Genomic DNA, 15152 nt, shown 5'->3' with positions numbered 1-15152 from the left:
AGGTCTCACCAAGTTGCCCAGGCAGGTCTCAAACCCACGGGCTCAGGCAATTCACTCACCGCAGCCTCCCAAAGGTGCGGGATTACAGCCTGAGCCACCAAGCCCGGCTGACTCTTCCTTTCGTAAAAGACTTCTCTTTAGTATCTGATGCTATTTGATAGCATTTTACTCACAGTAGAATTTCTTTCAAACTTGAAGTCAGTGCTTTCACACCCTGCCACTGCTTTATCAACTAAGTTTATGTAATATTCTAAATCCTTTTTTGTCATTTCAACAACATTCACAGCATCTTCATCAGGAGTAGATTCCATCACAAGAAACCACTTTCTTTGCTCACCAATAAGAAGCAACTCCTCATCCATTCCAGTTTTATCATGAGATTGCAGCAATTTAGTCACGACTTCAGGCTCCACTTCTAATTCTAGTTCTTTTGATATTTTGACCACATCTGCAGTGACTTCCTCCATTGAAGTCAGCCATGAGGATTGAGTTCTTCCAAATTCCTGTTAATGTTGATGTTTTGACCTCCTCCCGTGAATCACAAACATTCTTAATGGCATCTAGAGTGGTGAATCTTTTCCAGGAGGTTTTCAATTTACTTTGTCCACATCGATCAGAGGAATCCCTATCTATGGCAGCTACACATATATTTCTTAAATAGTAAAACTTGAAAGTTGAAATGACTCCTTGGTCTGTAGGCTACAGAATGGGTGTTATGTTAGGAGGCATGAAAACTACATTAATCCCCTTGTACATCTCCATCAGAGCTCTTGACTGATCGGGCACATTTTTAATGAGCAGCAGTGTTTTGAGAGGAATCTTCTTCTGAGCAATAGTTCTCAAGGAGCTTAGAAATACTCAGTAAGCCATGCTGTAAACAGATGTGCTGCCATCCAGGCTTTGTTGTTCCATTTATAGAGCACAGGCAGAGTAGGTTTAACATAATTGTTAAGGACCCTAGTATTTTTGGAATGGTAAGTGAGCACTGGCTTCAACTTACAGCTACGTTAGCCCCTAATGAGTCAGCTTGTCCTTTGAAATTTTGAAGCCAGGCATCGACATCTCTCTAGCTATGAAAGTTGTAGGTGGCATCTTTCGATAGAAGGCTGTTTCATCCACACTGAAAATCTGTTGTTTAGTGTAGCCACCTTCATTAGTGATCTTAGCTAGATCTTCTGGATAACTTACTGCAGCTTCTCCATCAGCAGTTGCTGCTTCACCTTGTGCTTTTATGCTATGGAAATGGCTTTTTTCCTTAAGTTCATAAACCAACCTCTGCTAGCTTCAAATTTTTCTCACTTCTCAGCCTTCATAGAATTAAAGAGAGTTAGGGCCTTACTCTGGATTAGGCTTTGGTTTAAGGGAATGTAGTGACTAGTTTGATCTTTTATCCAAACCACTCAAACTTTCTCCATGTCAACAATAAGACTGTTTTGATTTCTTATTCAAGTGTTCACTGGAGCAGCATTTTTAATTTCCTTCAAGAACTTTTCTTTTGCATTGACAACTTGGCTAACTGTTTGGTGCAGGAGGCCTAGGTTTCTGCTTGTCACAACTTTCAACATGCCTTCCTCACTAAGCTTAATCATTTTTAGCTTTTGATTTCAAGTGAGAGATATGTAACTCTTCCTTTCACTTGAACACTTGGAGACCATTGTAGAGTTATTAATTAACCTAATTTCAATATTTTTGTCTCTGGGAATAGGGAGCCCAAGGAGGGGGAAAGAGAAGGGGAAACATGGTGGAGCAGTCAGAATATACAACAGCCGGGCTCGGTGGCTCAGCCTGTAATCCCGTGCCTTTGGGAGGCTGAGGTGAGTGGATTGCCTGAGCCCGCGGGTTCAAGACCCGCCTGGGCAGCGAGACCTCATCTCTACAATAAATAAAAAAGTCAGCCAGGCGTGGTAGCACACGCCTGTAGTTCCAGCTACTTGGAAGGCTGAGGCGGAAGGATCGCCGGAGCCCAGCAGGTCGAGGCTGCGGTGGCCAGGAGCAGCCACTGCACTCCAGTCTGGGCGACAGAGTGAGACTACAACTCAAAAAAAAAAAAAAGAATACACACAACATTTATCAATTAAGTTCACCATCTTATTTGGGTACTGTTGAAGATCCCCAAAACAGATAACAGTTGTATAATCAAAAATCACTGGTCACAGATCAATATAGTAATGAAAACAGACTGGGCGTGGTGGCACACTCCTGTAATCTTGTCACATTGAGAGTCTGAGGTAGAAGTATAACTTGGGCCCGGGAGTTCAAGTACTTGTCTCTACAAAAAATCAAAAACTTAGCTGGGTATGGTGATTCATGCCTATATTCCCAGCTTCTTAGGAAGCTGAGAAAGGAGGATCCCTGTAGCCCAGGAAGTCAAGCTGCAGTGAGCTGTGATCTTGCCACTGCACTCCTGTTTGGGTGACAGAGTGAGACCTCAACTCAGAAAAACAAAACAAAGCAAAAAAATGATGAAAAAAAGTTTGAAATATGAAAAGTATGAAAATGTAACACAGAGACACAAAGTGAGCACATACTGTTGAAAAATTGTACCAGTAGAATTGCTTCATGCAGGATTGCCACAAACCTTCAATTTGTGAGAAGCACAAAAAAGCAAAGTGCAATAAAAAGTGGTATGCCTGTACCTTTTTAATTGTAAGATATTATTTTCCGGAAAAAAAACTTAGTTGTCTAATTGATTATATTAATAAGTATAAGCATACTTATTATTAAGTGTGCTTATACTTATTATATTAGGAAACTTCATTTAGATATAATTTGATTAATTATGTTCTATTTTTGATATTTTTATAAAAATCCATTCAAAATATATTTGAAATTTTGTAAATAACTTAAATTTAACATAGTAAATCAGACTGAATCTTTCATTAAGGATTTTATGCCTCAGGATATCATTTTTTTGTCAGTAATATATTAAGATGAGTAATGTAGACTAAAGTTACATTGATGCTAAGACATATTCAAGAAGCTACAATTTTTGAACGTTTTGTTTTTCATCCTATTCAGGAAAAGTTGTTTTATTGCTATTTGTGAATTTTTTCTCAAAATGAAACAGAAAAAGAAATTCTGTTTAATTTCTTATTCTATAAGTACAGTTGGCCTTCAGTATTCACTGGGGACTGATTCTAGGAATCCTCCCCCATAACCAAAATCCAAGGGTGCTCGAGTTCTTTATATAAAAATGACATAATACTTGCATACAACCTATGCATGTCTTCCTGTATACTTTAAATCATCTCTAGATTATTTAGATTACCTAATGTAGTATAGATGCTATGTAAATAGTTATTATACTATATATTTTTTTAATTTGTATTATTTTTTTTTTCTGAATGTTTTCTATCCACAGTTGGTTGAATCCAGTATGTGAAACCCACAGAAATGAAAGGCCAGCTGTATTTATTGCCTCCTATGTGCCAGGCACCATGCTAGGTTCTAACTTCTTGCCATCTATGATCTTACAGTCTACCATGACAGACAGACACACTTTTCCAGTAACTAAAAGAAGTATTATGTTTTTCTCTAAGCACTATTCATTATCCATGAAGTAAAACTTTGTGTGGAAAAGAGAGACAGGTAGTGTTAGATTAATGAACATCGTATTTCTTCCTCTACTCTTCGATAAATTTTTTCTGGGTTTTTCCAGCTTTGCAAAAAAGTACCTGACCAGAGTCATTTTTGGTGAGTAGTTAACACAGAATGCTGTTGTCATTCATTTTGTGGCCTACTAGGGCTTCTGAAATTGTCTACCTGATTTCATGACTAACCTAATGCAGTTTCTTAAAGTGAAACTTAAGAAACTCGAGAGAAAGCTTAGGTTTCTCAAACTACTGAGTACATGAAGTAGCCACAGATTATGGACTTTCGGAACTGTCATAACTTCCTGTACCTCCCTGACTTTGCTGTTTGACCCACCCACCCTCTAATTTTTACCATTGTCGAAACAGCAAACCGGAAATTAACTGGGGGGAATTTTGGTTTTGTTTGTCAAGTTGCTGAATTAAACAAAGTAAAGATGTATTTTGTGTCCTGTCAATAAATCATATTTAGAAGAATATTAGATTTATGTACCTAATACGGTACCAGTATTGAATATATAATAGGCTTTACTACCATCATTATGGTAATAAATTCTTTTTTTTTTTTTTTTTTTTTGGTTTTATGTTTTACTGTGTAGGATTGAAATTTAAGTTGTAGCCAGGCTCGGTGGCTCAGCCTGTAATCCCGCGCCTTTGGGAGGCTGAGGTGAGTGGATTGCCTGAGCCCGTGGGTTCGAGACCCGCCTGGGCAACTTGGTGAGACCTCATCTCTACAATAAATCAAAATGAGCTGGGCGTGGTAGCATGCGCCTGTAGTTCCAGTTACTTGGAAGGCTGACGCAGAAGGATCGCCGGAGCCCAGCAGGTCGAGGCTGCGGTGGCCGGGAGTGGCCACTGCACTCCAGTCTAGGTGACAGAGTGAGACTCCAACTCAAAAAAAAAAAAAGAAAGAAATCTAAGTTGTTTAATCATAGTTTAAGTGCAAATGCCAATTCTTTCATGTCAGTAACTTTGAAATATGAAATAATCTTTTTTTTTTTTAAAGCAGGATTTATTGAGAGGACAAAAAAGCTCCCACAGTGGGAGGGGACCTGAGGGGGTTGCCATGTAATATTCTTAAAACCAAATCATCTTTAGGTTTTTTTTCTCTTGAAGTTCTTAAAATGCTTATACAGAAAGAATTAGGTTAGCAAAATTTTGAAAAGTAATTTCAGAAATAGCCAGAGAGAAGCCTGGATGTCTAGGGAATATTGTTGAAGTAGGATAGTTATCATATAATAAAATTATTTCTGGAAGAAACTCCCTAGATCTCCAGCTTTCCAGTCTTCTCTCTGCTACTTGAATTTGTCTGGTTAATGCTTTTCATGGCTCTCTAAGAGAGGAGGAAGCTTACCATGTAAACACTGTGGATACTAGGTTCTAGCATACACTGGCACCTTTCCTGAGAGCTGATTCAGGAGGTGGAAAGAAGAATGGGTGCTGAGGAGGAAGAGGTAGGGCTGGAGCAGCTGTGGAATAGGCTGCCCATGGGGTGCTGGAAAGGAAAAGGGGGAAACCAAAAGAAGAAGTAGGAAAACTAGAAAATGAATTGAGCCTGTGTAGTGTTTATGCTCTGCTGCTACACCATTTAATAAACAGAAAACACTGAAGGGGAATGAGGGAAGAAGACAGGGTAGCTATTTACAGGTATGAAAAGATAATTCTGAGGGTTTTTCCTCAATTTCCCCCTGATTTTAAGTCTTCCTACATCACTACTGAAAGTGTCCTGGAATTGGCTGCACACTGCAGCAAAGCAGTTAACATTGGACTCACCAGAAAGGACTGGAGCTGTGGGAGCTAGGATTCCTACTTGTTTTAATCTCTTGAGGCAGCTCTCCCCTCTTTTCCAAGTATAATAGTTATTATTTAGTAAAATTAGTTGAGTTACCATAAATGGAACTCTGATTAGAAGTTGCCTCTGGCCAGGCGCGGTGGCTCAAGCCTGTAATCCCAGCACTTTGGGAGGCCAAGGTGAGAGGATTGTCTGAGCCCAGGGGTTCGAGACCATCCTGGGCAACTTGGTGAGACCTCATCTCTACAATAAAAAAAAAAAATCAAAAAATTAGTTGGACATGATAGCACACGCCTATCGTTCCAACTACTTGGAAGGCTGAGGCGGAAGGATCGCCTGAGCCCAGCAGGTCGATGCTGGGGTGACCGGGAGCATGCCGTTGCACTCTAGCCTAGCCTGAGCAACAGAGTGAGATTCTGACTAAAAAAAAAAAAAAAAAAATTACCTCAATACATGATTATTTTTCAATTAAATATAGAAAATTTTACAGCTAGTCGAAGAAGAGGGAGTAGAGAATAAAAATAATTTTTTTAAACAAAATTTAATTTAATTTTTTTAAAGAAGTTGCCTCAATCTCTGATTGAATAAATGTGACTTTCAGTGTTTGAAAGATAGGGAAGATTATTTTAAGTAATCACTAAAAAAATTTTCTTCTTCGGTTCTATTGAATTTTTAAACTTTTTTTAAAAGATCAGCAGCCACTTCTTAGTTTTTTTAAGTGTGTGTATCTGGTACTTTTTTTTAAATACACAATTGCCCTCACTTAAAAAAACAAAGCTCCTGAGGTAACTTAAGGGTAAGTTTCAGTTTGTCCATAAGTTTTTACATAAAATCATAAATTTATGAAAAGTTGAAAGTGTATATAGTTGGAAATCATATTCTTTTATCTGTCACTCATATTAAACTCTTTTAAGTATCACTTCTAAGTTTATATTTGGTTCACTTGCTTTCAGATTGTCATTTTCACCTTTAGGGAACCTGCAGCTAACTTAATTGGCTACCTAAAAAGTTGAAGATGAATATTGATGAATTTTATTTAAGTGAAACCAATTTTTTCTCCCAGCATTGTTTTTAGTTTCACCCATGTTTTGCATGAAGCTGTTTATGATTATTCCAGGGTAGTTTTCCATTATACTACCATTCTGCAGTTCATCAGTGTGAGCTGCAGATGTGGATGGACATCTGCATTGTTTCCAATTTCTAGCTACTACAAATAATTCTCCTTTGAAATTCTTGTTCACGAATTTTGCTGTACACATGCAAGAGTTTCTTTAGGATTCAATACCTAGAGGGAAGAAAACTTGATCATAGGAAATGAGTATCTTTAAATTTACTGGATAATTCCAAACTTTTTTTTTTTTAAGGCAGGTCTTACTCTGTCACCCAGGTGGAATACAATGTCAGATAATGACTGTAGCCTCAGTCTTCTGGGCTCAGGAGATCCTTCTGCCTCAGCTTCCCAAGTAGCTGGGACTACAGGCCCATACCACCATGGCTGGCTAATTTTTTTTTCTTTTTAATAGAAATGACGTCCCACTATGTTGCCCAGACTAGTCTCTAACTCCTGAACTCAAGCAGTCCCCCTGCCTCAGCCTCCCAAAGTGCTGGGATTAGAGGCGTGAGCCACGATGCCCGGCCCAAACTATTTCTAAAGTGATTGTAACGATTTTCATTCCCACAAACAGTGTGTGAGAGTTTCCATTGCTCCACATTCCCACCACACTTAATATTATCAGACTTACCAATTTTTAGTTTGCATTTTTTGATAATCACTATTGAGGCTCAACACCTTTTCATATACTTGTTGGCCATTTGGATTTCCCTTTGCGTGGTATTGGTTCAAAGCTTCTTGGATTGTCTTCCTAGTGTCAGTGATTTGTAGAAATTCTTTATATATTTTAGATAACTTTTCTGTTTGTTAGTATTTTATTTGAAAGTTCATTTTTTGGGGATTCTTGTTTTAAGAAACCCTCCCTACCTCAAGGTCATAAAGAAAATCTCCATATTATTTTTTTAAAAAGTTTTAGCCAGGCTCGGTGGCTCAGCCTGTAAGCCCGTGCCTTTGGGAGGCTGAGGTGAGTGGATTGCCTGAGCCCGCGGGTTCGAGACCCGCCTGGGCAGTGAGACCTCATCTCTACAATAAATCAAAAAATCAGCCAGGCGTGGTAGCACATGCCTGTAATTCCAGCTACTTGGAAGGCTGAGGTGGAAGGATCGCTGGAGCCCAGCAGGTCGAGACTGCGGTGGCCGGGAGTGGCCACTGACTCCAGTCTGGGCAACAGACTGAGACTCCAACTCAAAAAAAAAAAAAAAAAAGTTTTATAGTTTTGCCAGGCACAGTGACTCAATGCCTGTAATTCCAGCACGTTAGGAGGCAGAGGCGAGAGGATTACCTGAGCCCAAGGGTTCGAGACCAGCCTGTGCAACTTGGCAAGACCTCATCTCTACAATAAATCAAAAAATTAGCTGGGTGTGGTGACACATGCATGTAGTTCCAGCTGCTTGGAAGGCTGAGGTGGAAGGGTGGCTTGAGCGCAGCAGGTCAAGGCTGTGGTGGCCATGAGCGTGCCACTGCACTCCAGCCTGGATGACAGTGAGACTCCAACTCAAAAAAAAAAAAGCTTTATAGTTTTGACTTTCACATTTTGGTTTTTATCTACCTGGAACTGATTTTTATGTTTGGTTGGGAAAGGGAGTCTATTTCTGGACGGTTTTGTTCTTGCTCAATTGATGTGTTTCTTTATCCCTGTGTCTGTCCCCATACTATGCCGTGTAAGTCATGATGGATAGAGAAAGTCTTCTGTCTTGTTACTGTTCTTCAAGAGTTTCTTAGCCCTTTGCATTTCCACATCAATTTTAGAATTAGCTTATTAAGTTCTCACTCACAGATTGAGATTTTGATAGGGATTTAACGTTTTGGAGACACTTGACATCCCTACAATATGCAGGCTTCCAGTGCATGAACATGCTTATTGTCCCTGACTAGAAATGGCATAATGGGAGTTGGTCCTGATCATATTGTAGCCCCTTCCAAGTCACATGAGAGATGGCACACTATGGTCTTGCAGCTCTTCAGCAGATCAGTTCATAATAATTCTACCACCTTGAGGTGTGTTTTTGTTTGTTTTTTAACTGTGGTAAAAAAAAATTAACATAAAATTTACCAATTTTACCATTTTTAAATGTATAGTTCAATTGTGATAACTATATCACATTTTTGTGCTATGAATCTCAAAACTTTTTCATCTTACAAAACTGAAACTATTCTGATTCTCTTGGTGGAAAACTGAAAAATAAAAATAACAAAAACTGAAACTATACCCATTTAACAACTCCCTATTCCCTGCCTCACCCTGATAACCACCATTTTTCTCTAGGTCTATGAATTTGATTACTTTAGGTACCTCATATAAGTGGAATCATACGGTATTTGTGACAGGCTTATTTAACTTGGCATAATGTACTCAAGCTTCACATGTGTAGCATGGGACAGGATTTCCTTTCTTTTTAAGGCTTAGTAACATTCCATTGTATGTGTATGCCACACTTTGTTTATCAGTTCATTCAAATGGATATTTTGGTTGCTTCTACCTCTTGGCTATTGCGAATAATGCTGCTATGAAACACGGATGTGCAAGTATCTCATCAATATGTTTGGAGGGGGTTTCTTTCCTTTTTAACCATTATATACTGCAGTTTCAAATATGGATGTTAAAGCACCCTAGAAAAGGGAAAAGCCAGGGGTGGGTTTGAATGTGGCAGCTACTTTGTGTGAAAGTACTCATGCTCAGGCACAACCCCCTTGGGTCCCCTCCCACAGTGGGAGTTTTTCTGTCCTCTCAATAAATCCTGCTTTCTTTAAAAAAAAAAAGAAAGAAAAGAAAAGAAAGTACTCATGCTCTTGCTGCCACCATACATTAAGGTTTTCAATGACTTAGGCTAAGGTGATCATTATGAAAAGTAATGGTATAAGTGTAAAGTTATTTTGAACTAATATTTTAAATAATTTTATAAATATGTAATACCTCCACATAATTCAGTATTCAAAAGATTCCAAAGCATTTCTAGTAAAACATCTCCCTTCCAATCCATCCCCAGCTGTCCAGCTGCCCTCTCCAGTGGCGGCCAACATTTTCAGTCTTAGTTTCCTCCTAGGGGTATTCTATGCAAATATAAATACATAGATATTTTCCTGTCCCTTTTTACACAAATAGTAGCACAGCATGCCTATTTTGTTTTTGTTTTTGTTTTTTTTTTTGCCTCTTATCCCTTTTTAAAATAATCTTCTTTGGAGATGAACATCATCAGATTTTATGGCTACAGGATATTCCATTGTATGGATGAACACTTATTTAGTTCCCCATTCATGAACAGTGGGGAGTCTTTGGTGTAACAAACAGTGCTGTAATAATAACTTTTCATAAACATACTATCACACAGGAGCAGGTATATCTGTAGGATACATTACAAGTAGAATGCTGGGCCAAAAAGTATGTATAATTATAATTTGTGTGTGTGTGTGTGTGTTGGAGTCTTACTCTGTTGCCCAGGCTAGAGCGCAGTGGCATGCTCACGGCCACCTCAGCATCGACCTGCTGGGCTCCAGCGATCCTACCTCCTTAGTCTTCCAAGTAACCAGAACTACCACGCCAGGCTAATTTTTTGATTTATTGTAGAAATGAGGTCTCACCAAGTTACCCAGGCTGTTCTCGAACCTGTGAGCTCAGGCAATCCCCTCATCTCAGCCTCCCAAAGTGCTGGGATTACAGGCTTGAGCCACTGTGCTCGGCCAATTATAATTTTTATTTTTATTTTTTTATAAAAGCAGGATTTATTGAGAGGACAGAAAAGCTCCCAGAGTGGAAGGGGGCCTGAGGGGTTGCCTTACAATTTTAAAATAATTTTTTAAATGTTTTTTAACAGCTTTGAACTATTTTTTTTAACACCCATTTTAGTTTTGTTGCTATTGTAAACTTAGCCAAGAATCCCACTGTTGATCAATAGACTTTTCTTCTCTAACAGAATCAATTATGAAATATAATACTGTGAACAATTGTGTTAAGTCTCTTACTACTATTTTGCAATATAAATTTTTGTAATAATTGGCAGTTCTGATTTGAAAGCCCATATCAAGGAGTCTCAGCCCTAGCTGTGGGAGTGGATGCTCTGTAGGGCCCCCATCAAGTTGGAAAGAGCATTTGATATTGTGATGTTTATGTGTGGAAACAGGCGATTGTGGGAGAGGGTTTCTGTTGCTTCTAAATAAGCCTCACACACCATCAGGCATGAACTGTGAGCCCTGAAACAGCTGTTTTGATTGATTCTGAATGAGGAACAGGGGTCCTGTCAGCCTTTAGTAACAAGGGTCCGGGGTTGAGAAGCTCTGTGCTGAACTTCTCTGATTCACAGACATGGATTTATTTTTGCTGCTTCTGTTAGTTAGGGTTTTATCAAGCAGGGGAGACATTGTCAAGAATAAGGATAAAACCAAACTACTAGACCTATATTTCAACTTTTGGAAATCTTCCCTCTCATACTAAGTACTTAACAGCCACCTCTTGGGTATACACAGAGCTCTCTTGCAGTGAAGAATATGAAGCAGCAAAAGGGATATCTCTCACCCTTAGAGAGATGTATCTCCTGATGTAAACAGGACATTATCCAGATAATGATAATTCAAAGGTTTAGAAAAGTGATGAGACATTAAAAAAAAACAAACTGTTACACAACTTGAAGCTAAAAACAAGTTCAGAGGCTTAGCAAGTCTGCTCTCCTGGCTACATAAACAAATCATGTCACTTGTTGAAAACCTATTCTGATTTAGAATCTTTCAGCAGAAATCCCATATTCTCCTTCAGTGAATCATTCCAATGTTAACACCTTTACTCTCATTAAATGCCCACTACGGTTTAGCAATTCAAGCATAATTTTCAGGGCAGCGCTATTTTCAAATACAGTTCAAATGGAAATTAATTAAATACACAACTAATGCTGGTATCATTTTTGCTTTAAATATTTAGTAGAAAATATCTTGAAATCTTTTTCCATGATTTTTAACAATAGGACAATAAAGCAAATGCTATGACGTGCCTTACTATTCTCTAATAGTACTTTGAGGCCAGGTGCAGTGGTTCATGCCTATAATCCCCAGCACTTTGGGAGGCCTTGGCGGAAGGATTGCTTGAGCCCTGGAAGATTGCTTGAGCTTGGGAGTTCAAGACCAGCCTGGGCAGCATAGACCTTGTCTCTACAAAAAATAAAAATTAGCCAGGTGTGGTGGCGCATACCTATAGTCCCAGCTACTTAGGAGGCTGAGGCAGAAGGATCACCTGAGCCTAGGAGGTTGGGGTTGCAGCAAGAATGAGATCCTGCACTCAAAAAATAATTAGATTGAACCCAGAGCAAAGTGATCAAGTAAAATCTGTGTTAAACCACCTGTCAGAATTTGATCATTTGTGAAGAAGATTAGCTTATTGTTAACTGGACTTACTGCAGTCAAGACCTGAGGTTCCCCTGGAATATTATTTTAGTAAGTCAAAGATTAGCTGACGTAGGGACAGGGCAGGGAAGAATGGGAGTTTCTTTTCCTACATATTGTTAGCTCTCTAGGTTTAAAGAGAGATCCTTTCACTTTTCTAATGTTTTCTGTTACTCTTGTAATTCATAGGGATATCTGTGTTTGCCCTACATGGCACTGCAGCAGCATCATCTTCTCTCTGATGTCACCGTTCGGGGATTTGTTGCTGGAGCTACTAACATCCTTTTTCGACAACAAAAACACCTCAGTGATGCCATTGTGGAAGTACGTTTATGTGTGAGTGTGTACTTGACCCTGCTAGTCCCTTTTTTCCTTTCTTAAGTGTAACTATGAAGGTACAGTAACAACACTAATAATGATAGCAATTGCTTACTGTATACCAAGTATCCTAAGTGTCATGTGTATATTAACTGATCTAATTCTCATAACACCTCAGTAGATGTACTGTTACTTTTCATATTTGACACCTGTGGAGGCTAAGAAACAGAGAGATTAAGTGACTTACATGATATCACACAGCCAGTAAATGAGTGAGCTAGGATTTCTGCCTGGGCAACTGGGCCCCCTATGACCTCATGATTGAATAAAATGTGTTTGTTGTTTAAATAATTTCAATCCTTCTAGCCTGTTTAATAAGCTTCTGATATCAAGACAAGAAAGTTAAGAATAAATATTTGACATCTTATCAGCATATAAGAAATTTAAATCATTTGTTTAATTTTACAAGTGAAGCAATTTTTTAAGAAAAGAAAAAATAAATTTCAGCCCAAACCTAAGATTTTTTTGTAGTTTCTGACAGATAGTACCATAACATGCTTCTTGGAAAAATGCTTATAATAAAATGAAAAATCCAGGATTCAAACCAATATGTATTATAATCTCAATTTTTTTTTTAAGTCGGAGTCTCATTCTGTCACCCAGGCTGGAGTGCAGTGTCATGCTCACGACCAACCCAGCATCAACCTGCTGGGCTCTGGCAATCCTTCCACCTCAGCTTTCCAAGTAGCAGGAACTACAGTCGCGCACTATCACTCCCAGCTAATTATTTATTTATTTATTATAGAGACAAGGTCTTGCCAAGTTACCCGGGCTGGTCTGGAACTCGCAGGCTCAGGCAGTCCACTCATCTTGGCCTCCCAAAGTACTGAGATTACATGCCGAGCCACTGAGCCCGGCCTATAATCTCAATTTTGAAAAAAAAAAAAAATACACCTTCCAAGATGCAGATGGGAGGACCAGAATTGTGTCAGCATTATTGGTTACAGTCTAGTTCTGAAGTTGGCTGGTGGGTTCATGGGTATTTATTTTATTATTATACTTCAAAACTAATCTATAAATTACACATATTTCTTTGTATATCAAATATTATATAATAAGAATATTCTACTCAAAAGAAAATGTTTTAAAGAATTATTCTCATTAGGTTTATTCATTTCTGGTAGTGAATAAAAGTGATTTTTACTACACATGTATTTCTGTGTTTTCCCAAATATTTGCAATCTATATGAATTACTTGTATAATTCTAAATTATATATTTGTGCATGTATTTTCTAAAAACTGAAAATGAGCATTTTTAAAATTAAAAAAAATTTTGATGTAAAAACCTGTCTCTTTCTTAGACTCACCTTTTGAGAATGCTGTTATTCATATTTTTTATTTCCAGCTCCAACTTCCCAGTAGTTACTCTTTAAAGTATGGCTTGGATATCTGCGTGAATGCCCAGACTCTGACTTGTACCTGGATACCCTCTAGGTAGAAGAAGCTCTGATCCAGATCCATGATCCAGAACTCAGGAAGCTGCTTAACCCAACCACTGCAGACCTAAGGTTCGCAGACTACTTGGTGAGACACGTGACCGAGAACCGGGATGACGTCTTCCTGGACGGCACGGGCTGGGAGGGAGGTGATGAATGGATCCGGGCCCAGTTTGCAGTCTACATCCATGCCCTGCTGGCTGCCACACTACAGTTAGGTAAGAAACCATGTGGAGCACACAGCCACCTTTTCTGTTGTAATTTTTCATTTTATGACATTTATTAGTTTTGAATTACACAAAAAATACATATTCACTATAGAAAAATTACCAGTTATTCCCTCAGAGACAACAATTCCTAATATCTTGAGTATTTTATATCCATCCAGATCTTTTTCTATACAATTATTTTAGATTTTGATTTTATGGTATTTTTGGTGGTCCTTTTGCAGAAATGGACTCTTTTACACATACTTCCTGAAGCTTACTTTTTCTTAACTTTGTAACAGAAACATGAACATATATATCAGCGTAACATGAACATATATCATACTTTTGCATATTCCATTGTATGGAAGGATATATCTATATTTGGCAACTGTTTATAAGTTCTGTCTACAAGTTTTTAAGATCTGTAAAGGGAGAAAAGAGAAATATGAAAAATAGAAATCATTGAAACTCACACTGTGAATGACTAAACCTTCACATTTATACCCTGTTTTAAGAAATATTATTATTATTCCTATTAAATCATTAAAATGGGACAAGGACTCACTCCTATATTAAAATTATCTCGTTTCCCTTAGGAAAAAAATATATAAAAAGTGGAAATGGAGCTTTGCAATGAGCTTTCCAACTTGGACATTTGGTATGAATTCAGTAGAGTTATTGTTAAAAGTGTGTTGAGCTTGTGTTTTTTCCTTCAATCATTGTAACTACAATTTTATGAATGACAAAGAAAGACATATAACATGAAATTTACCATCTTAACCATTTTTAAATGTACAGTTCTATAGTGGCATTGAATACATTCGCATTGTTGTATCAGTAGATTTTTTTTTTTTAATCCAACCCCCTACCACCACCTCCTCCCAGATTAGTTCTTCACATATCATATATGGAGTTTTAAACCAGCCTACGGGTATGTTTTTCATGTGTAAAGGAAAGCTAAGGAGCAAGTCTTCATTTGTTAATGGGATATGTTTAAATGTCTGCCACCACTACAAATGTAGCAGCTCAAAATTAAATCCTCTAACCTAGAATTATTCAGTAATCTAGAAAGAAAATGCCAATTTCTGCAGTCATGTAACTTCATGAATAATTAACTTACTTTTTTGGAAGATTTGCCCAGGAGGCCATAAGCGCTGAACAATAACAGTAGCTCACATTTTTTGAACATTTAATATGTGCAGGGACAAGCCGGGCTCGATGGCTCAGCCTATAATCCCACGCCTTTGGGAGGCTGAGGTGAGTGGATT

The 15152-nt window shown here is 38.2% G+C and overlaps 1 protein-coding gene across 4 annotated transcripts in view; it reads left to right on the top strand.

Moving 5' to 3' along the window:
* Nucleotides 1–15152, top strand: part of AVL9 (AVL9 cell migration associated) — a 73559-nt gene that overhangs the window by 44262 nt on the left and 14145 nt on the right. For 2 of the 4 annotated variants that reach the window (XR_002481906.1, XM_021711771.1), the window contains exons 11-12: nucleotides 12050–12196; nucleotides 13674–13893. Coding sequence is in view for 3 of the 4 variants with exons in the window: in XM_021711771.1 (XP_021567446.1) it covers nucleotides 12050–12196; nucleotides 13674–13893 (367 nt within the window). In the remaining variant the exon portion in view is untranslated. The remainder of the gene's footprint in view (nucleotides 1–12049; nucleotides 12197–13673; nucleotides 13894–15152) is intronic. The other 2 variants (XM_008056934.1, XM_021711779.1) reach the window with 1 other exon arrangement.

The sequence above is a fragment of the Carlito syrichta genome, unplaced genomic scaffold, assembly GCF_000164805.1.
Source record: "Carlito syrichta isolate Samal-C Ts95f unplaced genomic scaffold, Tarsius_syrichta-2.0.1 Scaffold85561, whole genome shotgun sequence".
In the NCBI taxonomy this organism is placed as follows: domain Eukaryota; kingdom Metazoa; phylum Chordata; class Mammalia; order Primates; family Tarsiidae; genus Carlito; species Carlito syrichta.
The sequence above is the reverse complement of the archived record's forward strand: the minus strand, read 5'-3'. Positions and strand labels throughout refer to the sequence as shown.